Genomic DNA, 22,450 nt, shown 5'->3' on the forward strand with positions numbered 1-22,450 from the left:
ATACAAATAGATTATAGAAGTAATTTTGGATGGTGTATCTTAAACTATTGGACATTTGTATATGAGAACTTCAAAATACAAGATTGATAAAAAAGAATTTTATGATGGAAAACAAGATTGATTATACTACACTCTTAGTGTGATAGCTTCAAAAGTGAAACCAACATGGCATGTTGCTTGGGAAGGTGGTGAAGGAATTTAGAGGTATCCATAACTGCTACACAAAGAAATTTGAAAAATATATAAAGTAACATCTATTTAGTATGAAAAAGGAACATCCTGATGCTTGACAGAAGTAACATCCACTTAGATCTTTGCAAAAACAATCAGGTACCTACATGGGGAAACATGCCGAGTAGGATTTAAAAAAAAAGGTCATGTAATTCTTAAAGAAATACAGTTTTCCACATCTACAACACAAGAAAACTCGAAAAATGTATAAAGTAACATCCATTTAGTATGAAAAAGGAACATCCTAATGCTTAACAGAAGTAACATCCACTTAGATCTATACAAAAACAACTAAGTACCTACACGAAGAAACATGCCGAGTAGGATTTAAAAAGAAAAGGCCATACAATTCTTAACAAAATACAGACATCTACAACTACAAAACAAGAAAACTCAAAAAATATAAAGTAACATCCATATAGTATGCAAAAAGAACATCCTGATGTTTGACAGAAGTAACATCCACTTATCATGAATTTTTTAGGTATCATTTTTCTTTTGTGGTATGACCTTAAAAACTCCATGTCTTCTGCAATGGATGGCGAAGAAGGAAAAAAGAAAGAGAAGGATAAGTTCTATAGCCGAATCCACATGTGTGTGTCTTGATGGTGGCGCGCGATAGTCGGCGGCGAGGCTTTTCAGCAACATAAATCAGGTAATTTTGTAATCTGTAAAGATATTTGGGTAAGATTTCACATAAGCAAAACTGTCAATACAATTCCACAGAAATATATATAATAACCATATATTGTCGCCATAAAAAATTTACTGAAATCCACCTATATTATTCCTTTAATAAGGCTGTGCTGCATAATATATATATATATATATATGCTTTTTTGGCATAGCTGTGCTCCAAATATAACCATTACCTTCTTGGTAACTTACAAACTCCAACAGATTTCGTCTAAAACCTACTAATAATCCTTAATCAGAAAATCAAACTTTTTTCGATGGGGTTTCATCTAATTAGAACAGACCCAAATTCAATTAGGGATCAAAACAAAGAAAAAAAATACATGTGATCAAAACTCCGAATAACAGAAAAACATGCAGCTGATATTTTTGACAGGGACCAGTGATGCACCAAGATTATATTACCTGAGCATTACAACATAGAAGAAACATCCCTTCAAATAAAATTCACCGGAACCACTATACCAAAACCACGTCCAATTCTGTTTTCAAAACATGCATAGGAAATCAGAGGAACCATCTACCATACCTGACAATTGGTGAGACGAAAGGAAGATTCTATGCTGGAGAACTTGAGGAACACCGGCGGAAGGCGCAGCTGCAACAAGAGGCTTCAGATGCGCTGGTGAAACCCGCATGCAGTAGCAGAGTTCCTGGAGACGTGGAGACGCGAGGCAGGTTGAGGCTTCAGCGCGACGTCGCGGTGCCCGGAGAAGAAAGGGAAGAGGGTTCCGTGATGTTCCCGGAGGCGTGGCGCGTGTGAAGATGTTTTTCAAACTTCTGGTAAAATAGTGAAATCATAGGTAGGGTTTTTAGGGAGGGTTATTTTGGTTCACCCTAGGTTAATTTTCTGGATGCTGAAGTTAATTGGGCTTCTGGTTCCAAGCCCAACTGCAGTTGGCTGATTCTTGGCTTATATAAAGTTAGTTCCCTAGCATTGTTGATTATTCAATTAAGCATTTTACTCGTTTAATTAATTACCATCAATGCACGTGACTCAGAGCCAATGTCATCTTTTTTGTTAGCCATGTCACTGATTAATGTTAATATCATTCAATTTAGTTGATGGTTATCTTTTTTGTTAGCCATGTCACTGATTAATGTTAATATCATTCAATTTAGTTTATGGTTAATTGACTCACTTGGATTGTATTAGGTAATCAATGACTTTCTTAAATAATATAAATAACCACCAATCAAATAAAAATACACTACACTTTCAAATTATTCACCTAAATCTTAATATTAAAATAACCATCCGTACACCTAGTGAAATGAACATCCGATATATCTATTGTTCATATTGTTTAGTATTTTCATTGTCTACCTATACTTTTCTTAAGGAGTCAATGAGATATCTATACAATGGCTACAATGGGTTGTTTGTTAGGCCCAATATGAATTAAAAATGAGGATTAACCCCTTTTTACCCTAATTAACCTAAATGCCTATTCAGTTTTGTTTTAACCTCTATTTTCAATTTTTTCCCAATTCCTCTATTTTGAACGGAAGGCCACGTTACCACCCAAAACCCCCCATTGTCGCAGCTGAACATCCCGACACCCAGTAGCCGCCGCTTGACCTGCGAATTGCGTCCCTGCCGCAGAGGACTTCAGGGGCCAACCTTCTTCGCACCTGTCCTCCATTGCTAGCAGCAATTGCTGCGCAATGTGACGGCTGAGCATCCCTGTCCGAGTTTCTGCTTGACACAGAGCTTCCCTCGTGCGCCACCATCCTCGCTTGAAGCAACCCGTGAGCAACGTCGCGGCTGAACATCCGGCCGCTCTGCCCCCGCGCGATCTGGAACCCTAATCTGCCCCGACGCAACCTGCATCACCCAAGGTCATTTGCGCTTGCCATTCTGCGTCAGCCGGAGGCCTGGGTCCTCTTCCTGTATGACCGTTGGATGGTTCATAGACTCGTTGGTGTGCATGCCCGATCACACCTACCATCATCGACGTTAACTGGTTAGTGGCTTGATTTCTTTTTCTCATGATTCCTGTTTTTGGTGTTTCTAGTGCTGGATACTGTTTATATTGCTGAGTTGTTAGATTTATCACAGTAAAAACCTCACTTGCTGCATGATTATTATGTCGGACCTTGTTGAAAAAAATTGTAATGTGGATAGTTGCTTTTGATTTAATTTTTGCACGGAAAGAATTGCAAAAGCTTGGTTCAAATATGTCCGTTTTTTTTTTCTCGCTGTGTGGACTATTATTGATATCTAGTTGACACTGTGTAGATGGTTACTTTAGAATGTTATTGGATGGTTGTTTTCCATCAACAACAAAAAATTTGCTTATCTAGTTATTTTTTTGTAGTGATTTTGTTTTTTATTTTCTTTTCCTGTTTAGCAATTAATTTTAGTATCCGAGTACTATTGTATATTCCCTGAGGAAGTGTGATTGTATATTTGCCCATCAATTCGAGCTTCGTATTGCATAAGCCAATAAATTTGAAACAGGTCTTATTTTACTATTTGATCATTTTTCAACATAACCTTGTTGCCAAGATTTATGAAGTATGATTTGCTTTTACTTTGCGGAGATGTTGAAGAGCACATGACAAGTTAAAGTGCGAATATGTTGGTTAGTTTACTAAACCTTTGTATGGTCGATTTTGATGATGGTGAATGCTATTTTAATCCCAGTACATTATCAACTTGTTTGAACGAGTTGTTGTTTGATGGGTCTCTTCTTTTTGTAGGTAAGACAATGCATATACGATGCTAATTATATTAACTGTTTATTTAGTTTGAAAAAGTTCCTGGTAGATGTTTACTTTCACACATACCACTGACTTTACTTTTTTTGTGAACATATGACATGAAGAGAATAATTTTCTTATATTTGGTGTTAATTTAGTTTATCTACCTATAGAACATATGTAGAAGATGTTAGGTGTGAAAGGTTCTAATTTTGTACTTCAAGAATGTAAAAGATATGGGTCTAGTAGTGCGTATGGTTGTTAACTAAGATGTTGAATTTCACTGATTACTTTGCTGTTTAGGTGTGCCATATTTTTTCTTTGTGTGAATCTGATTTACCTTTCGGATTGTTATGTTTATAATTGGCCGAGTCGGACTCTCAGACCACCTAAATTCTTGCTGTGGACATCCTTTCTCTTCATCGGCCTTATAATTGTTTCTTTTATCATTTGGAATGAATACAAGGTTTTTAGCTCATGTTATTATAATTTTCGCTGGTTAATTATAAACTAAATAGAATCTTGCATTAGAATTCACAGGACCTACTGCGTGAGTAACTTTTCACGGCACTCCAACAATCCATTATCATACCGTCTGAACCCAAAATCAGATGGGTAAAACGGTATCACATTGTTTACATGATTGAAAGAACATGTTTGGTTATATGTTGTGACGTAATTCTTTTCTTAATTTTTGCTCAACAGAAATTAGTCGAGACGCGATGCTCACCTTGCTACATCAACAACTTGTTTTTCCACTTGGAACTACATAATGAGAACGCTAAGTTGGCTGAGATTCTGACTATTGGATTTGATTTCCTGCGGTGGGTACCGCTATGGCATGTGAAGCAGAGCATCATGCTCCAACTTGCGAGGGCCTATGACGTGGAATCAAACACTCTCAAGGTTGACACAGGGGACATCTGCGTTACCGCCGAACTGATCGGTAGTGTATTCGGCATACCTTCTAGAGGTTAGTAGAAGTTATGTAAGATGTAATAATTATTGTGCGTGTTTTTTTAGTTTGCCTTTGTTGACACTGATTGATTGTTGTATAATATTTTCTTAATGTAGGGGACCCAATCCCGGAACTGCAAAAGAAAAATGCATCCTATCTGGCACTTAAGAGACAGTTCTAGAAGAAAACAACAACACAACTGTGAGACTTTGTCTTTGGCTATCCAATGTAGACCGAGCAACAAAGGATGGATTTTAGATGATACTTTATCCTCGTGGTTCTGAAGATGTTTTTCTTTGCCCCACAAGCCAGCAGACTATCTTCCCATGGCACCTCCCTCCGATTTTGGATGTCTCGAACCCAAGAAGATTCCACTGGCCATATCAGATATTAAAGTGGTTGCGAGATGCAATAAGAAAATTCCAAAACGAGCACCAGGAAACATGCGGCGGGTGCATGTTCGTGTTACTGGTATCGCACCTAGTTTACCTAATTTTCTCCTACATGTACGGCTTAAGTTGTAAATCCTAACATTTGAATTACTTGTGTCCAGGTTCTATACTTTCAGCGCTTAAAGCATGGTCCGTTATATGCATGTCAAGCACGCGAGTCTTGGATTGATGAATGGACCGCTATTGAACTTGATAAGAAGGCCAACCATGTTATTTCACAGGTACAATCCCTAATAATTTCATTTTTATAGTCAAATTAAATACAAAGGGCATCAGAGGTTCAAGTTAATTTCTGCTAACTTCATTGTCCTACGTTGAACACACAGGGATGCATTGTGGACAAGGCCAGAAAGGAGAAAAAAACCAAGAAAGCAGCTAGTAGTAAAGAAGAAAACGAACAAGCAAGGTGTAAAAGGCCCCGCAAGGACTCCGACCAAGCGCCGTTTACCAGGTGCAGGACTACACTTCAGCAAAAATATATGGATGCGCAGAAGGTGATCTGTTTTTATTAAATTAATTGTGTTATTATCATGGATGTTTATTTTAGTATGTATACGACTGGTTCTTATTATGTTGGTACATTCCACCTTATTTGGTGTGCAACGTGTTGTATTGTGCATGTGACGATATCTGGGAATATAGTCACGACTGTAGTTATAAAATTATTCCTCACCTCTCAAGCATGATAAAGTGTTTTATATATGTTGTTTTTCATATCCTACTGGGTCGCTTAAATCGCTTAATCCGTTCAATGTCTACACCACAGGAATGCAGGCCTGGTACGAGGAGAAAGTTGCCTATTCGCAGAAGCCGATCAGGAAGCGGCATAAAAAAAACACTTCCAGGAGAGAGTGTTCCAAACAGCAAGGGGACACCTTTGATAGTCCCAGACTCTGATGATGAAGATAATGTGCCGCTTGCTAGAAGGCAACAATTATTCCAATAAGAGCCTCCACCACAGGATGTCCATCAAGTAGAGCCCGTGGTTACGGACGATCGTAAAGGAGGCATCTCCACGTACGCCGTCTGCGGCACTTGTCTAGCTTACCGAGTACGATTTTGACAGGTAAGTTGTTTGTGGCTTACTTTGCTGTCTGTTTTTCTTCTTTTTTATCCCTCGTGTTGTGATTACTAGTCGTGGTAAGCATAACTGGTCGTTTTAGCTAACGTCATATTGCATTCATTTGCAGCGAATTTGACGTCTCCATCGTACAGTGTCCTGAATTTGAACAAGTGTTGTAGAATGTTGAACAAGGGCGGCAAACAAGGGCCATAAGCATGCAGCCCCTACAAATGGTGATGCCAAAGAAGTCATGCTACCATACACCAAGTCCAGGGAGACCCAGCTTTTCACTCGGTTTAACTCAGTTTGAAAAGGCTCCAACTCTGTCCCCGATCCATTCAATTCATCCAAGGCTTAGGAATATAAAGAAGGGGGAGACTAAAGAGAAACAAATCAGAGCATGGATACTTAACTCGTCCTTGAACAAAGAGCAACATTTGGCAGCCTATAAAGGTCGGGAACATCTGGTATTACAAAGGAAAGACTTATGGACCTTGAAAGCCCGTAGTTGGGTCAACAGCACGGTAAGTATCTGAAGTTAATCATGCGTCTTAATTTCCTACCTTTCTATCGGTATTTAGTTTGTACTTGCTCACTCTATTGTGCATGTCATTCAATGGATGTGCTACTCCTTCAACGACACCGAATCATCTAGATTCAAACAAGATTTCTATTGCGTGTGTTCAGGGATACTGGTAATTACACTCTACTGATTCTAATATATTTCAGATTGTGTTAGGATTCTTACTAGTTGTGGGTTTCCAGAAATCAGTCACACAAAATGATAATCTGGAATCATTCATTGACGGTGCAAGTCCAGTGTATGTGGGGCTTGGTCCAAGCTTTGGTGCGGATAATAGGTTCTTTGACAAAGTCGAAGCTATAAAGAGAAAATGGGTCAGTTGTAATCTTTTTTAAATACTCTGCACTTTCGCATATATTAGACTACTTGTAAAATTTTGAACATCCTTGTACTGTTTTTTCTGGTTATGTTGCATGAGTTGCATGTGATTATTTTGTTACCAGAAATAGCACCACTATCTCTTATTGTATTCAAAATAAACTTTTCAAGATCTCCCTTCCTGCTATATGTTTTCTTTAACATCGACAAAGATGGTCCGTTTGACTCTTAGAGACTCCTGTTTTGTTTTACAATATTTATAGCCTGTCTGAATCAGGTGCTGGTTTATGCGTGTCCTTTTTTTAGATAAAAATATTTGTATATGTTGCCTAAAGCGGGCTTTGAAATCCAATATTTATTCCAGAGTTCATTTGAAAAGGAATGGTTACTATTTCATACTATTAAAATGGTTGTTTTTATCTGCATATTTTGCTCTTCGAGTGTGCCATGTTATTACGTTAATTGAATCTACTCTTCTTTACTGTTGAATACGTTTATAATGGGTTGGGTGGGTCTCCTACGCCTATTAAATAGTTGCTTTAGGCATCCTGTATTTTCAGGATCAGTAATTTTTTTTTTTAAGAATTATGTTGTGACTGTCATCTGATTTGAGGATGTTCTGATTCTTTCATGGTCGAGGGAGTTGACTTATTTTTTTAAGAGACATATTCAATCTTGTGTACTAATTGATCCAGTTGTTAATTCCGAATTGTTGGAGGGGCCATTGGTGGGTGTATGGATTTGAGGTGAATGCGAAGCGCCTAGTGATAATCGACATTTTGTATTCTGTATCACAAGATGATGAACGGGATAAACTCGATGCATATGTGGTAAGACAATATATTCCTTTTTCCGATACACAGTTATAATATCTAATTCTATAGCATGTTGTTCTACTATTTCATTCCTTGATTTTCAGGGGAGACTGTTTGAGGACATGGCGATAATTGCAATTCCTGCATTCGTCCGGACTACAGACGGCCCATCTCATTCTTATGCTAGGGTTCTAAAGCAACCGAACAAATGAGATGAAATTATAACTCAGATTTTGTGGCCTTTTATTTTTCTTTCCATCATGCGGCATACCCTATTAAAAATTCGTGTCATCCCGATCGCATAAGTGTTTTATTTGCCTGTAGCTCTGATTGTGACATCTACGTTATTAAGTTCATGGAAAGTTGGACCGAAGACCGTGCTCTTGATGAATGGAACGGGGTGACTACAATAAACTTTTGGGCATATATCACGCGTCAATTTGAACATATTTTACTGTAATAGTTTTTACTCCTAACTCGCATGGAAAATCTATTTACAGGATTTACTCAAATCATACAGGATGGAGTTGATGCTAGACATTGTCTGTGGGTCACAAAATGCATTGGTTGATCAGGTTCTTGTATTATTGGAGGACAAGGTTCAACCTGTATGGAACAATCAACCACGGAACAAGAAAAAGAAAGTTAGATCACCATTCACTGCACTTAGCACGAGAACATTGATAGAACGTGCGGAAGGATTACCAAAGGGGAGGATAATCAAAGGGAGGAAGAAGTAGCGTACTTAGGTTTACTTACTGTGAATTTAATTACCATAAGATATTTAGCTTACTTTCTTCTTAGATTCTTAGGGATTTATTTATGATACATTCTCAAGGACTTGTTTCCAGTGGATTTTTTTTTTTAAATAAACTTTTGCAAATTTGTTGGTGTATAGTTGTTTAGGCAAGATACACCTACGAGTGTGTCAAAATGATCATCTATTTTGTTTAGGAAAGTAACCATCTATATTCATATTGAACCGAATATCTGGGTTGTTATGTCTTATCACAGGTATGTCTCTTTCGTATTTCAGATTTGACTTAAATATGTTAAGTGATGACATCATGATCACTGGTGTTGACACAAGATCCAGTGATTCCTTCGGAATGCATGCTATAGGTAGTATATGTTGAATTACCCGATGAATAACCATTCACGAATACTGCGAAACTGAACATCCAAAATCATACAATAACGAACATCCAATGTAACTCGATAAAAATAACAACGTAATTACCTTCTAAAACACCAACTAAATACCAAATGACCGTGTAAAATAACATTGTGAAACCGTGATAGTAAGATAAAACATAACCAACAATTATCATATACAACTAAGCACCTAAGAATAACCATCCACATTCACAATAGAAGCAAACATCCGATCACGTACAGAAATGAACATCCCAAGTATGTGAAAAAGATAACCATGTAGTCACTATCTAAAACGAACAGCTATGTACCGGATGACTATATAGTATAGCATGAAGCAATTTAGTACAAATTTAATAACATAACTCGCAAGTTAAAGAATAACCATCATCTATAACCATTATGCATTCAGTTCATTGAAATTAATAAAGTAAAGTGGTTCTTTCTGGCCAAAGTAAAATGGTTCATGGAAATTAATCAAGTATGGACTCTCGCAACAATTGCATACAAACCTTAAAACTATATATTTATAACATAAAGCCACCCTCTTCATCTAATCTTGATAATAAATGAATACCAATAGGAACCCTATATGCATGGAGATTAAAAATAAATACAAGCACACCCATGTCCTACATATTCTAACTTTTGTTGATGGAGCTTAACAAAGACATGAAGCCACCAACTTGTTGGGGATCGTTCTGGCTGACAATAGCAACGAAGTTTACATCTTAAGATGCCTCCGGACGAACCACCTGCTAAACACAACAAAAATGACCACATTTAACTTCTTGCATAGTACTATACCAAATAAAAATGCAAGGTCGAGATAGATACAAACATGTACCGAGGAGGCATTCTTGTTTTTCCTCCGAGCAGATTTCTTGAAGGACTTCTCCAGGGCAGTGCCAAACCTGTTACTCTTTGGCCGGCCCTTTGTGGTGACCTTTGATGGGCTTTGGATGTCGACTACACCGACAACGTTCGAACTCTGTGAGCCAATGCTGGTGTGGGTGTTCGCCACGTTCCCAGACCTCTTCTTGGCACGGTGCGCAGCAAGCTTGGCCCTTGTTTCTTCCAGAGCAGCATGCAGTAATGCTATTTCGTTGTTGTCATTGACGAACTCTTGACCAACGTTGTAGAAGTGTGCATATAATCCCCTGAATGCAACATGACTCTCATCCGACCGACTGACGTCGTAACTACTATTGACATAAGTATGCTTGTACTTTATGTTCTTGCTCCATCGAGGGAGAACATAACAAGTAGGAACTTTATACACTTTATACGAATGGAAAACTGCAAGATAGTGACAGTATAACACACCTGAACTCTAAAAAAGATTGCACTTACAACGAACCTCCTGTGTGGAACAGTCAAAGTGGACGTCATATGGAATGCATAAAATAGTATTGTTGACTAATTTCTCCTCTTCCACCTTCATGCATACCGATGGCCCCTCTTCAGCAACTACAGAGACTCTGCAATCAGCCTTCTTCACGAACTTAGTTTGAACATCCCTAAACATGCTGGTAGTGTACTCCTGCTGAAATTGTCTCTTCATAGGCGAGCTCGTTACACAAGGGATAACCCCCCTCGAGTCTACTGCATCATCCTTTAATTCCCTCTGCTCCTTGATTCCAAGCACATTATCATATTCGTCAACAAATTGGACCAAGCTAGTCCTACTATGTAAGAATCTACCGTAGAATGCACGCATGCTCTCACTCCTTTGCGTACTCCTCATGCATCCCAAAATTCACCCTTGAAGTATATGGAAACCCACATGCGTCGGTCATCATAGAGGTCTATAGAAAAAAAAAAACATCATTAGCAAAGAAACCTTACACTAAACTTATTACTACAAAATAGATAAAGCCAGATACCAAATAATTGTCAATTAAAGCGCGTAAAGTAATTGTACACTAACAAACCTGACAGCCATGTGTTGTTATGTAAGTTGTACTCCGCCATAAATTCAGACCAGTTATCCTCAAATGACTCCACAGTCTGAGAGTTTCCACACAATGTCATTGAGGTTATCATACAACTCTCTGTACCGGCGATAACCTCCAAGCTTGTGCGGTAACTTCTTCATAATGTGCCAGATGCACCACCGATGGCGTGTATCGGGTAACACATTTCTGATTAAACTTCACATATATCCTTGTCTTGCACCTAGTAGCTGAAATCGTGTTCTTCTACGTTGGTGGTTTGACACCAGACCCGTGGCACCCATCTCGATTACAGTGGATAGCTTGGTTAACGGGTTTCTTTGTGATCTTATCACATGTTGTCGTTCTTATCTTAGTTGCAAATCCTACTTTCTTTGCGTAAGTAACATAGAATTCATGAGCCATCTGCAACTGCGCAAACCGCATTCTAACTCTTGGTATTTTGTCTTCTTAAAGGTAACCATGATCCGGTAACTACGTTTTAGATTAAATAAAAAAAAATCATTACCATTAATGATCAAATCAAATATGTGGATCATGACTACACAAAATTAAACTAGAGTCCAAAACCTCGCAACCAAGATGCATCTCTTCACTTCCAACCTCAGTAATATCTGACAGTTGCATGGCCTACAATTCCAAAATAAACACAGAAATCCAAAAAAAAATCCTTATTAAATATCATGTAAATAAAACCTCAATATCCAGCACAAAAAACGCAACAAAAACTAGAAATCACTTTAATCATCCTACCCATTTTAGCTTAAAAACAAATGCATGAAAATGACAATGATGGGTAATTGAATTAATTATTTCATTTTACCTATTATATAAGTATTGTAACTACTATGTATTCTCTTTCACAATGTCACTGTACCTTGCATAGCTGAATATGCAATAGATACAATTACCATACACATAGTTCAGTCCTCGACTTCAGCACCTGCATCACCCTAGAGTTACTTTTTTTATTCATTTAATGACCATCATGTATAATTATATACATAAATTCTTATCTAAACATGCAGGAAGCATATTATGTATCCCATCAGTTGATTACTCTTGCCTATTACATTTTCATTTTCAAATATATTCTTCATAGTAATAAGACCATTAGTTGTAACTCAAATTCAACATACATCACTACTAAGGCTTCAGGGACCTATAGGCATCATGCACAGAAACATGGGTGATTAATTATTGAGTAGCAAGGTCTCCAAATATAGTCAACTCTCATGCTTATACATGCAATCAAAATTTGGTTATATAAATTTATATATTCATAGAAGATAGTCCAATAAAGAAGTAGTCCCATCCAGAGACAAATCAATATGCCATGATTAATTAATTTATGCAAATTCTCCATACATATAAGCATACCATTCAATATAAAATAATCACCAAAATCATGAATGTTTATAATGCATCCGGGTAAGCATTAAACATAAAATTAAACACGGCATTTGCATTGAGATTTAAAATCTAAATCAGTTGAAAAATAACCATCCATTATCAATGTTTTGAATGTAAGTTGCTCACCTTATTCGATTGCTCATCATCAATGACGAAATGGTCGGCTACGGTTTCATGTGGATTTGATGAATTCTCGTTATTCGCCCCTCCATTTTGTTTTATTAAAATAAAAATAAAACTCTCTACACCTGTGTAATAATTGGCCCTCCAGTTTTTTAGTCTTTTTTAACCGTTTTTGGTTAGTCCACAGCAATTTGTGCCTCTGTCTAATATTCAAGTAAAACACGAATTCACGGAAAATAACACCAAAAGGCACTCCAATATTGAAAAAAATGAGCCTGTATATATACATTTAATCACGTAACTCTATCTTAACAAAAATAATTATTTTTTATCTCTTTTATTTTTTTGAATCTTCTTTGTCCGATTCTTGTGTTTTGTGAATGATCTCGTTTCATCAGTCAACATTCTCTTCTGTCTTCACCTTTGGCGCCCGCCGAAGCCTTCTCCCCCATCATTGGTGATTATCTTTTTCTCTGATCCCTGTCTTGTTCCAATTGCATATTCTATTTAAACTTTGCACCACTTTTTTTTATTTTTCCATCTATTCGGATTAGAACTTAGAAGACAAAAGCATTTCACAGTTTGTTTAAATTTTAAAACTTTAAGTGGATCTGTGTCAATTGCTGCAAGTATTTAACTATTTATTTTTGATATTTGTTCTCCCTTACTTTACTCTTTTCATTGTCCTAATTTATATTAAAAGCAGAATCTTTAGTTCAATCGAAACCATGATTATGGCTAATGATATTTGTTTCAAGTGTCCAATATTGTGATTAATGCAAATTTGTTGTGAGCAGGAGAGTGAGAAGAGCAAAAAGGGGACAAATCATTTCAAATGGAATTAGCTGATAGAGCAGTTGGATTTCTACTAACTTAGCTCATCAATATTCACTTATTATACATTCTGGGTTTAATCTTGGTTAGTACTATTATCTAACTCCCCAATTATATAATTAAAATCAAGTTAGCTTGCTATTATTGCTTTAAAAAATTTCAACTTGCTAGTAGGAGTAGCTTGTGTGTTGATGTTTTTTTTGGTGTTTGATTTTCAGCCATTTGTAGATGGTGATCACTTTGTGCACAAGTATTTCTTGCCTCAAGAGTATGCCATACTAATACCGGTTTCAGCTGGTATTGCAATTCTTTGCTTCTTGTGCATATTTATTGGATTGGTCATGCTCAAATCAAGAAAGAAGAAGCCTTAATTGTTGTATGTTTTGGAGGTTATTTAGTTGTCCTTTTTAATGTAACTAATGTTCTTTTTTGTGAAGGCAATTAGTGTTTTTTTATCTGATAAAATGAGAAGAAATTTATTGCTTTATAACTTATAAGAGTTCAATGTTATTATCCTATGACTATGAGTGGTTTTGTTTTGATTGGATTAGAGATGTTCACAATAGAGCAGTACATCAAGATCTTTTTTTTTTTTTTTTTACAAAAAAAAGAAAACTTAAGATGTGCTTGTGTGTTGAGATTTTGGAGAAGAGAAGATATTGAAGTGAAAAGTTTGACAAGTAAAATAGAATCATAGTCACCCTTCAAACCATTCACTTTTGTCCCTTCTCCCAGACCTTAATTTACAAACAACCCTCTAAGAGTATGTTTTCATTGAGGGGGTAAAAATGTGGTGAAGGTTTTCATGGATGAGCTATGTGTAACTTTTTGCGTCAATATTATCCATGAAAATATCACGTCGTCTATTATTTATTACTTTATATTAACAACTTTTAGAAGCAAAAGTCACCTTAATTGCTGTAGCTGAGGGTATAGGAACACTTGAAGTTTTGAAGTAGGTTTTCCTTGCAATTCAAGAATTCTGATTCTGATGGATGTTAGCTATTTGGTGGTATCCTGATATAATTTGCTTGGAATAACATGGGTGAGGAGTGATAGGGGTCAGCAATTTTTGTGATTTGTAGCCATCAAGTAGTCATTAATGATATTTTTAATGGTGTGAAATTACTCACTTTTCTTTTACTGGTTATATGCTTGTTGCTGGCCCTAGACTTTTCCTAACATGGGTTGTTTGATTTGGAATTATATATTCTTATTCTTTCTTCATTATTACTATTTAAAATTTCAGTGGTTTCTGGCAGAAAAAGTTTTTATAAGCTATTTACATGATTTTATTGCTTACTATGATGTACGGACACTGACACGGACACAGGACACGACACAACACGGGACACGTCGACACGCAAATTTTAAAATCTTACATGGCACGGGGACACGCATATATATAAAATATAAAGTATTTTTTAGATAAATTGTAATGATATTTTGATATTTTATTGATGTTAAAATATAAATTAAAATTTTTAATTACTTTTAATGTCTTATTTTAATTATATCAAGTATTTAAAATATTTTTTGTTTTAATAAATAATAATATATACTATATCTAAATTTATTTTAAGAATATATGTTAAGAATAATACTGGACACACGGACACGTAATGATATTTAGGTGTGTCCAGGCATGTTTGGAGAAAAAATTTTTATTTTTTATTAAAATACGGTTAGATACAGCAGACACGCGTGTCGGACGAATGTCAGTGAGTGTCGTGTTCGTGTTCGAAATGTGTCCGACACGCGAACACGATAACTTAGTGAAGTGTCCGTGCTTTATAGATTGCTTATGCTCTTCTTCTTGGGCATGTTGAATAAGTTATATTTAGGTAAACAATATGATTTAATTTTCCGATGCTTGTAAGGAGCCGCCGGTTGCCTTTTCATCGCTCTTTTCGCCTCTCTTCCATTACAAGCCTTCATGCATTCACCAACTCCATGACCATAACATGAACATGAATCACTACATATTTAATGGCATACTTAATATCATCAATAATAATATTTTTAGTGAAATCAATTTGGATTAATTGAGTAATCAGCTCACTCGTTCGCTTAAGTAAGTGTTGGGAGTTCAAATCCTACCTTGTGCATGCAGCAACCCATTGTCCAGCGGTAAACCTTTAAATGAAGATCAGATCTGCGATGGATTAGTTCTTAACCTGTTGAAATAGAAGATACCGTAAACAACCAAAAAACCACAAAAAAAAAAATATTTCTAGTGACAAGCAATCCTATATCAATTTGCAGACAAACATTAGCATACTTTTCCCTTTTCGTCAATTTGGTTGCCAAGTCTACCTCGACGGATTTACTTATTGCCATTGTAACACATAGGTCAGTTTGAGTAACCAGCATAATTAAGTTTTTCTGGAAAATATATCTTAAACAATAAATATTTATATTAAAAGTAGCTTATAAATAAGTTATTTTGTATTTAGTTTTTTAATTCTAAAAGTACTTATTTTTAATAAAAAATGATAAAAAGATTTTATTACGAAAAAAATCATTTTTTTTTAAACTTCTCTATAAATACTAAAATAATATTTTAAAAAAGTACAATTTAATCTTAAAAATTGTACCAACATTAAGTTAAAAAAAAATCACTTATGAACTTGTTCAAACAAACCCATATTATAGCTCCTTCTTGGTAACACCAAATAGGCAAACTTGTGATTGTGAGTTTGTGACCCATATTAACGTAGAACCAAAGGAGTTCTCGCTGGTTCTGTAAACATCACTCGCGGAGGTACAAGATCGTTTTGCTTTCCTTTTACCCGTGTAAAAAACTAAAAATAATAGTTTAATTTATTTTTGGGCTTTTTTTATTCGGTCAAATAGATTAGATAATTCTTAATTTTTTTTTTTGGGTCAAGTACCCCTTAAACACACATCCCTTTCTTTTTCTAATGGGTTCTATATATCAATTTTCTAGACATAGCTAGGATTTGAATCCAGTGTACCTCCTACCAAAGCAATATAGTTGCCACTAAACCAAACCTTGCGGTGCGATAACCCTCAATTTTAAACACTACAAACTTACCCATACCTCACTCGTACACACAATATTTAAGGGTTCCATCGCTCAGACACATAATACTTAAAGACTGTTTGGCCTAGCCATGTTTCAAACTTAGATGCACTTGTTGGGTTGTCGTGATATGATGACCACTAGGTTTGTAAAAAAAAAAAACTTGTTTGTTATTTTTGGGCTCTTTATTTTGTTTTGCTCGCCCTTGAGAAATGGTTTGGTCAGTTATTAAACTTGTAAGGAAAACTAGCCCAAAATAATGGGCCTGAGAAAAGAAGAAAACATGACCCGAGGCCCAAACTAAGGTTAAGGTTTATTCTTCTGGGTCGCACGCAGTGGCAGAGGAAGAAGGAGGAATACAAAGAGAAACAAGAGCGCCATTCAGTCGAAGAAGAGCAATCCTAAGAATGGGATCGAGAACACAGAGATGGAGCGAGCTGGAGGAGGACGACGAGAACCTCGACTTCCTTCTGCCGCCAAAGCAGGTCATAGGCCCCGACCAGAACGGTATCAAGAAGGTCATCGAATACAAGTTCTCCGACGACGGCAGCAAGGTTAAGATCACCACCACAACACGCACCCGTAAGCTCGCCAACGCTCGCCTCAGCAAGCGCGCCATCGAGCGCCGCTCATGGCCTAAGTTCGGCGACGCCATCCACGAGGACGTCGGTAGCAGGCTCACCATGGTCTCCACCGAAGAGATCCTCCTCGAGCGCCCTAAGCCCCTCGGTCAGTATTTTCTCACTCTATTTTCCGTCGTGGAATCTCACCCTAAAATACTGCGATTTCATTAATGGGCGGTTTTAGATTAGTCTGAATAATGTCAGACATAAATATTGTTTTGAGATGTGTTAATTGATGATTTTACGATGAATAAGGACTGTGACCTTGTGAGTATAGCGTAATTTGGTGGATAATGGAAAACAAAGTTATTAGGTGTTTTACTCTAAGAAAGCACAGTGACCAACTTTTAGTTGGCCAATACTAACCAATTTTAGGGTTTAGAATTTATAATTTAGGTTACAGGTACGGGGTTTATGATTTAGGGTATAGAATTTATGATATAAAATAATTTGAAAAAAGTTGGTTCCCCAGCATTACTCGAATTCCATGTGTGGTGCCATGGCTTTTTTGTATTTCTAATTTTCTACCATCTAGCATATCCCACTGAACAAAACATAGTTATTTTTGTTGTTGATTGTGATGTAGGGTGCAATCCAAATTGTTTGTGCTTGCAGTCAAATTGAAATTTGGATCCCTCTTTAATTTATTTTTTTCTCTTCTGGTATTGGCATTTGAATGAATGTGCTCTACTCTAGAGGATAATTGTTAATAGTTAATACTTTAATAGTTTACATTCATCTTGTACCTGTATCTATCTATTAGACTCTTGTCAAAGCTACGTTTATGTGCATCATCCTGTAGGTGTATGTGTTATCATATTAGAGTTTTGTACTTTGGTTTCGAATTAATATTGACTTTTGCAACTTGTTAACAGGTGCCAAAACTGAGGAACCAAAGGCTACTGGTGATTCATTAGGTCAGAAAGGTGCTGTTCTTATGGTCTGTAGGACTTGTGGGAAGAAGGGTGACCACTGGACTTCAAGGTGCCCCTACAAGGATCTTGCTCCACCGTCAGAGGGATTTGTCGACAAGCCTCCAACATCTGATGCTGCAGCTGCTGTTCCTGGTTCAACAAAGGGAGCATATGTGCCTCCTGGAATGAGAGCCGGTGCGGAGAGAACTGGATCGGACATGCGGCGCAGGAATGATGAGAACTCTGTGAGGGTCACTAACTTATCGGAGGACACAAGAGAGCCTGATTTGCTCGAACTGTTCCGCCCATTTGGTGCAGTGAGCAGAGTCTATGTTGCTATTGATCAAAAGACGGGCATGAGCAGAGGATTTGGATTTGTTAACTTTGTAAACAGGGAAGATGCACAGAGAGCAATTAACAAGCTCAATGGATATGGATATGACAATCTCATCCTCAGAGTTGAATGGGCCACCCCCAGGACAAACTAGATTCTTGTTTGTTTTCTGCCTCTTCCTTTGAAGGGTCTCTTGAAATTTTCCCCAAATTTTTGCAAGAGAATTGTATTGTCTTCATCCTTTGAGATTTTTAAATTAAAGTGAACTCCAATTCAAAATCAGTTGCGCTGATGAGAGAAGAGTTGTTTGCTTGGTTGCCTGATGAAAATCATATAACTAAAGTTTGATGGCCATGTTTCACTTCCGATTTATACGACCACCATTTTTTGAGTTAAATATGAAAATAATAATTGGACAATCCATATTTGTATTGTCAAATAATGATTTGATATATCTTGCCATTTCTAACTGGACCACTTATCAGTTTCTCAAGCTATATTTTTGCGGAATTACAGTTTCTATTTTTTATTCAACGATGCATATGCAAGCAAAATTTTATTCTTGGTTGATAAAATTCAGATGGAATTATAAAAAATTTACATTTGAAAGCCAAAATTGTTGATAAGGCTAAAATCCAAGATCGAACATGAGTGCAACTTAGTGCATAAGCTTCATTCATTCATTCTCCTTAGCTCATTAGTATTAACAATTTAACATAGTATAACAGGGTGCATTAGTAAAATGTGGGTTTTTATTAATGTGAGGTTGATCAAGTTAGTGAGTATCTTAATTTCTTAATCTACATATCTCAAATTCAAGGATCTCTTTTTATGATGGACCACGTTTTAAATCATAAGTGATAAGTCCGGTTCAGAAAAGGAAGAAAAAAAAAAAAAAGAGAGCGAGAGAATTTATCGGAACACGAGCATGCTTTGGATCCACTGATCCACATGAAAATATTCATATACTACATGGAATGGTTAATTTTGTGTTAAAAGAAAAAAAGAAAAAAAAAAGAAATAATAATGAGGCCGAGATGGTGATATGGCCTTCTCTAGTAAGGACTTATCAATGACTAGTGCTAACAATTTTTGTGTAAAAAATAAAAAAAGAACATTTTTTTTTTCTAATACAGAAAGTGTGCATGTGTGTGAAGGAGAAGGACCCTCCCCAAGAAGAGTACAAACCTTGGTATGTGCACTCTCTCTCTCTCTCTTCGCAAATTCTCTTTCTGGGTTGTACCATCCATGGCTTCCTTCGTTGAATCCGGTTGGCAGGTTCTGTCTTTTTCCTACATTTCACTTCATTCATTCGTTCGTTAATAAAGATCTTAACTTTGAACGCACCTTATAATTTTTACAATGTGCCCATTTAGAATTGGTGTTTGTTTCTTTTTCAATGTTTGACTCTTTTTTACATTTTTGAACTTTGTTTTTCCTTCTTTCTTTTTTGATTTTTTCCCTGTGTGATTGCAGTTTTTGATCACGCATTTCAGTGACTTTCAATTGGCATGTTTTGGGAGTTTCTTTCTGCATGAGAGCGTTTTCTTCTTATCTGGACTTCCTTTTGTTTGGTTCGAAAGAGCTGGATGGCTCAGCAACTATAAGATTCAGGTTTATTTATATACTTCATATATTTAACTTTTATGATTTATCTATATATGCTTGTTTTCTCTCCTAAGTTGTTAATTGCTTTGTGGATGTTTTCTCAAAGTTCCAAGGATCAATGTAATTTGCAATGATTGATATATTCCCTATGATAGAGTCATTGTTATTCAGCTATAAAATCAATTTTATGTATTAATTGTGTGATTTATCTATGTCATGCAAGGAATACAAATGGTTCTAATTGATGATGATTTCAACCTTTTTGGTTGGTCATTCCTTAGAAAGTTTGTTCTTCCTCATCTGTATCTCCTACATAAGCAAAATTTCAATGCCAAATAGATATATCATTCTGCATGTTCTATGTGTTTAAAACAGTGAACATATTATATTAATCCTCCCGAAAGTGTTCATGTTTTGTACAGAAGAAATAATTTTTTCACTCTTTCATGAATAGTAAGAGATGAATTTGTCAATTTAAGGCCAGTGTTTTTGTTCTTCATATGTTTCAATTTCGTTAGGAATGAGATTGGGAGTTTACTTTAAAATGATCATTTTTCTTGTTGATTTGAATATGGAGAAACTTAAATATGCAGCTTCTAAGATCTCTTTCTCTTTGCCCATTTTTGTCTTGGGAAGCTTGGGCTGTTAGATTTGAAAACTTCATTATTGCTTGCTTTCATACAGGGGAAAAATAATAGCCCTGCAGCTCAGGAGAAATGTATCGTTCGCTTAATACTGTACCATTTTGGTGTCAATCTACCAGTCGTGATTTTTTCATATCCTGTGTTCAAATATATGGGCATGCGAAGTAGTCTTCCATTGCCATCCTGGTACTTTTTTTTTCTTCAGAGCACTTTCAATACTAATGACATTGGAGCTCCATGATAGGAGCAATATATGTAGAAATTTCTAATATATATCTTCGCTAAGCTTACAAAGAAAATATTCATTTGATTTTGCAGGAATGTAATTCTAACACAAATAATTTTTTACTTCATTTTGGAGGATTTTGTATTTTACTGGGGTCACAGAGTATTGCACACAAAATGGCTGTACAAGCATGTGCACAGTGTTCATCATGAGTGAGTACTATCTGTGTTCTGCAGTTGGTTTGTTCAATCTACTCCCTCCATTGGTTTTTATTTATCACGAATTCATCGTTACTGTTTTAGTAAATCCTTGAATCAACATATATGGATACAACTTATTCACAGACATTAATCCAATTCCAAAAACAGCAGTGATAGATAAAAAAAACAGATCACATAGAGTATTTCTTGTAAGGTTTTCTGTGATGTTCAAATATATCTTCCCATATTCTAAAGGTATGCTACACCATTTGGACTTACTTCGGAATATGCTCATCCTGCCGAAATACTTTTCCTTGGATTTGCTACAATTATTGGCCCTGCTGTCACGGGGCCACACTTGGTAACTCTGTGGTTATGGATGGTTCTGAGAGTGCTGGAGACAGTTGAAGCTCATTGCGGTTACCATTTTCCTTGGAGTCCTTCAAATTTCTTTCCATTATATGGGGGGTGAGCATCAAGTTCTTTCTCCTTCACTATATAACAATGGTTTAGTTTAGTTTCGGTATCATGCTTGCCATTGCTAAAATTTGCATGATCTCTTTTAGATCTGATTTCCATGACTATCATCACCGATTGCTTTACACCAAGTCCGGAAACTACTCGTCAACTTTTACTTACATGGACTGGTATGATATTTTGCTAAATGTATTATTAAATTTCCTTAAAGGATGAACAAGCTTTTCCTTTTAGGTATATAGTTCCACTAATAATACTGTGAGATCTATTCTTTATATCAGGATATTCGGAACAGATATAGGGTATAGAAAGTTGAAAGCATTGAAGAGAGCCACAGTTGAAAACAATCAATGTAACAAAATTTATGAATGAACATCGAACGAGATCAGAATGTGCATATCCATTTTCCACGGCATACGTCTTGCCGCCCATGTCTGGTACCTGTTCTGTTGTTTATATGGAACATTTTCTTTAAAGACACTTTACACTTGTGCCTATTTTTCAGATGATTATAATGATTTTGTTTTCAATGTTCCAAGTTGTTTTGCTTTCAACTTTGGCTTGTCTGGTAGCCACTTTTAGAACGTCCTTGTCAGCATTAACAACAAAATATGTATTTGTGAAGTATATTGGTGTATTTACTATTTAGCATAAATGTTAGGGTTGGACAATTGAAGGTTGAATTCAATGAAATCTTCAGCATGTGTGCAAGATAATAGCTGTGATTTTTATACACGAGTGATAAGTAATGTAAGTGAAGTAAATATGTATTGGAAGCATTCAATTCGGTCTAATTTCTAGTTTGTTCAAATATAAAACTAGAGTATAGGTAAATTTCGTTGCTAATTTTCATTTTATCTGCTTTTTTATGTGATCCGAGGCTGAATGGTGAAATTCATAACATCTTCTACACACATCTCATAAAATTATCTAATATTATGCCCAATATTTCTTGATTTATCATATTTACACTAATCTTCATTAGTAGTGTTATGGAAATTAGTTGCCAAAATCTCTTCTTTCTTACACCTTCATCTCATAAAATTATCTAATATTATGCCCAATATTTCTTGATT

The 22,450-nt window shown here is 36.1% G+C and overlaps 3 protein-coding genes and 1 pseudogene across 4 annotated transcripts; 3 read left to right on the top strand and 1 right to left on the bottom strand.

The window, feature by feature from the left end:
* Positions 1 to 9,708: 9,708 nt before the first annotated feature.
* LOC148563690 (protein FAR1-RELATED SEQUENCE 9-like) lies at positions 9,709 to 10,697 on the bottom strand. Its single transcript, XM_088486904.1, has 3 exons — positions 10,331 to 10,697; positions 9,825 to 10,276; positions 9,709 to 9,732 (listed from the first exon to the last, which is right to left on the bottom strand). Exons 1-3 carry the CDS (start codon positions 10,695 to 10,697, stop codon positions 9,709 to 9,711), a joined length of 843 nt encoding a protein of 280 aa, XP_088343030.1.
* A 2,606-nt stretch (positions 10,698 to 13,303) lies between these two features.
* Positions 13,304 to 13,673, top strand: LOC107640513 (dolichol-phosphate mannose synthase subunit 2 pseudogene; annotated as a pseudogene).
* A 3,010-nt stretch (positions 13,674 to 16,683) lies between these two features.
* LOC107643519 (uncharacterized) lies at positions 16,684 to 18,573 on the top strand. The gene is made up of 2 exons (XM_016347196.3): positions 16,684 to 17,077; positions 17,847 to 18,573. The coding sequence occupies exons 1-2, from the start codon at positions 16,756 to 16,758 to the stop codon at positions 18,371 to 18,373; spliced, it is 849 nt and encodes a 282-aa protein (XP_016202682.1). The 5' UTR covers positions 16,684 to 16,755; the 3' UTR covers positions 18,374 to 18,573.
* A 659-nt stretch (positions 18,574 to 19,232) lies between these two features.
* LOC107643518 (methylsterol monooxygenase 2-2) lies at positions 19,233 to 22,090 on the top strand. Of its 2 annotated transcripts, none has more exons than XM_016347194.3 (7): positions 19,233 to 19,411; positions 19,696 to 19,833; positions 20,512 to 20,657; positions 20,790 to 20,909; positions 21,153 to 21,365; positions 21,464 to 21,544; positions 21,656 to 22,090. In XM_016347194.3, exons 1-7 carry the CDS (start codon positions 19,265 to 19,267, stop codon positions 21,744 to 21,746), a joined length of 936 nt encoding a protein of 311 aa, XP_016202680.2. In that variant the 5' UTR covers positions 19,233 to 19,264; the 3' UTR covers positions 21,747 to 22,090. The 2 variants fall into 2 exon arrangements, with proteins under 2 accessions (XP_016202680.2, XP_016202681.1); XM_016347195.3 differs by having other exon boundaries at positions 19,346 to 19,497.
* Positions 22,091 to 22,450: the final 360 nt, after the last annotated feature.

The sequence above is a fragment of the Arachis ipaensis genome, chromosome B5 (genome assembly GCF_059453495.1).
Source record: "Arachis ipaensis isolate K30076 ecotype BB chromosome B5, ASM5945349v1, whole genome shotgun sequence".
Taxonomy (NCBI): Eukaryota; Viridiplantae; Streptophyta; class Magnoliopsida; order Fabales; family Fabaceae; genus Arachis; species Arachis ipaensis.

Excerpts from the sequence above, each read along its gene's own strand:
- LOC148563690 (XM_088486904.1), bottom strand. The coding sequence starts at position 10,697 with ATGCGTGCATTCTACGGTAGATTCTTACATAGTAGGACTAGCTTGGTC. Across the intron at positions 10,277-10,330 it reads TTCCACACAGGAGGTTCGTT|TTTTCCATTCGTATAAAGTG; the intron begins GTAAGTGCAATC and ends ACTATCTTGCAG. Across the intron at positions 9,733-9,824 it reads AAAACAAGAATGCCTCCTCG|GTGGTTCGTCCGGAGGCATC; the intron begins GTACATGTTTGT and ends TGTGTTTAGCAG.
- LOC107643519 (XM_016347196.3), top strand. The coding sequence starts at position 16,756 with ATGGGATCGAGAACACAGAGATGGAGCGAGCTGGAGGAGGACGACGAG. Across the intron at positions 17,078-17,846 it reads CGAGCGCCCTAAGCCCCTCG|GTGCCAAAACTGAGGAACCA; the intron begins GTCAGTATTTTC and ends ACTTGTTAACAG.
- LOC107643518 (XM_016347194.3), top strand. The coding sequence starts at position 19,265 with ATGGCCTTCTCTAGTAAGGACTTATCAATGACTAGTGCTAACAATTTT. Across the intron at positions 19,412-19,695 it reads CAAGAAGAGTACAAACCTTG|TTTTTGATCACGCATTTCAG; the intron begins GTATGTGCACTC and ends GTGTGATTGCAG. Across the intron at positions 21,366-21,463 it reads TTCTTTCCATTATATGGGGG|ATCTGATTTCCATGACTATC; the intron begins GTGAGCATCAAG and ends GATCTCTTTTAG.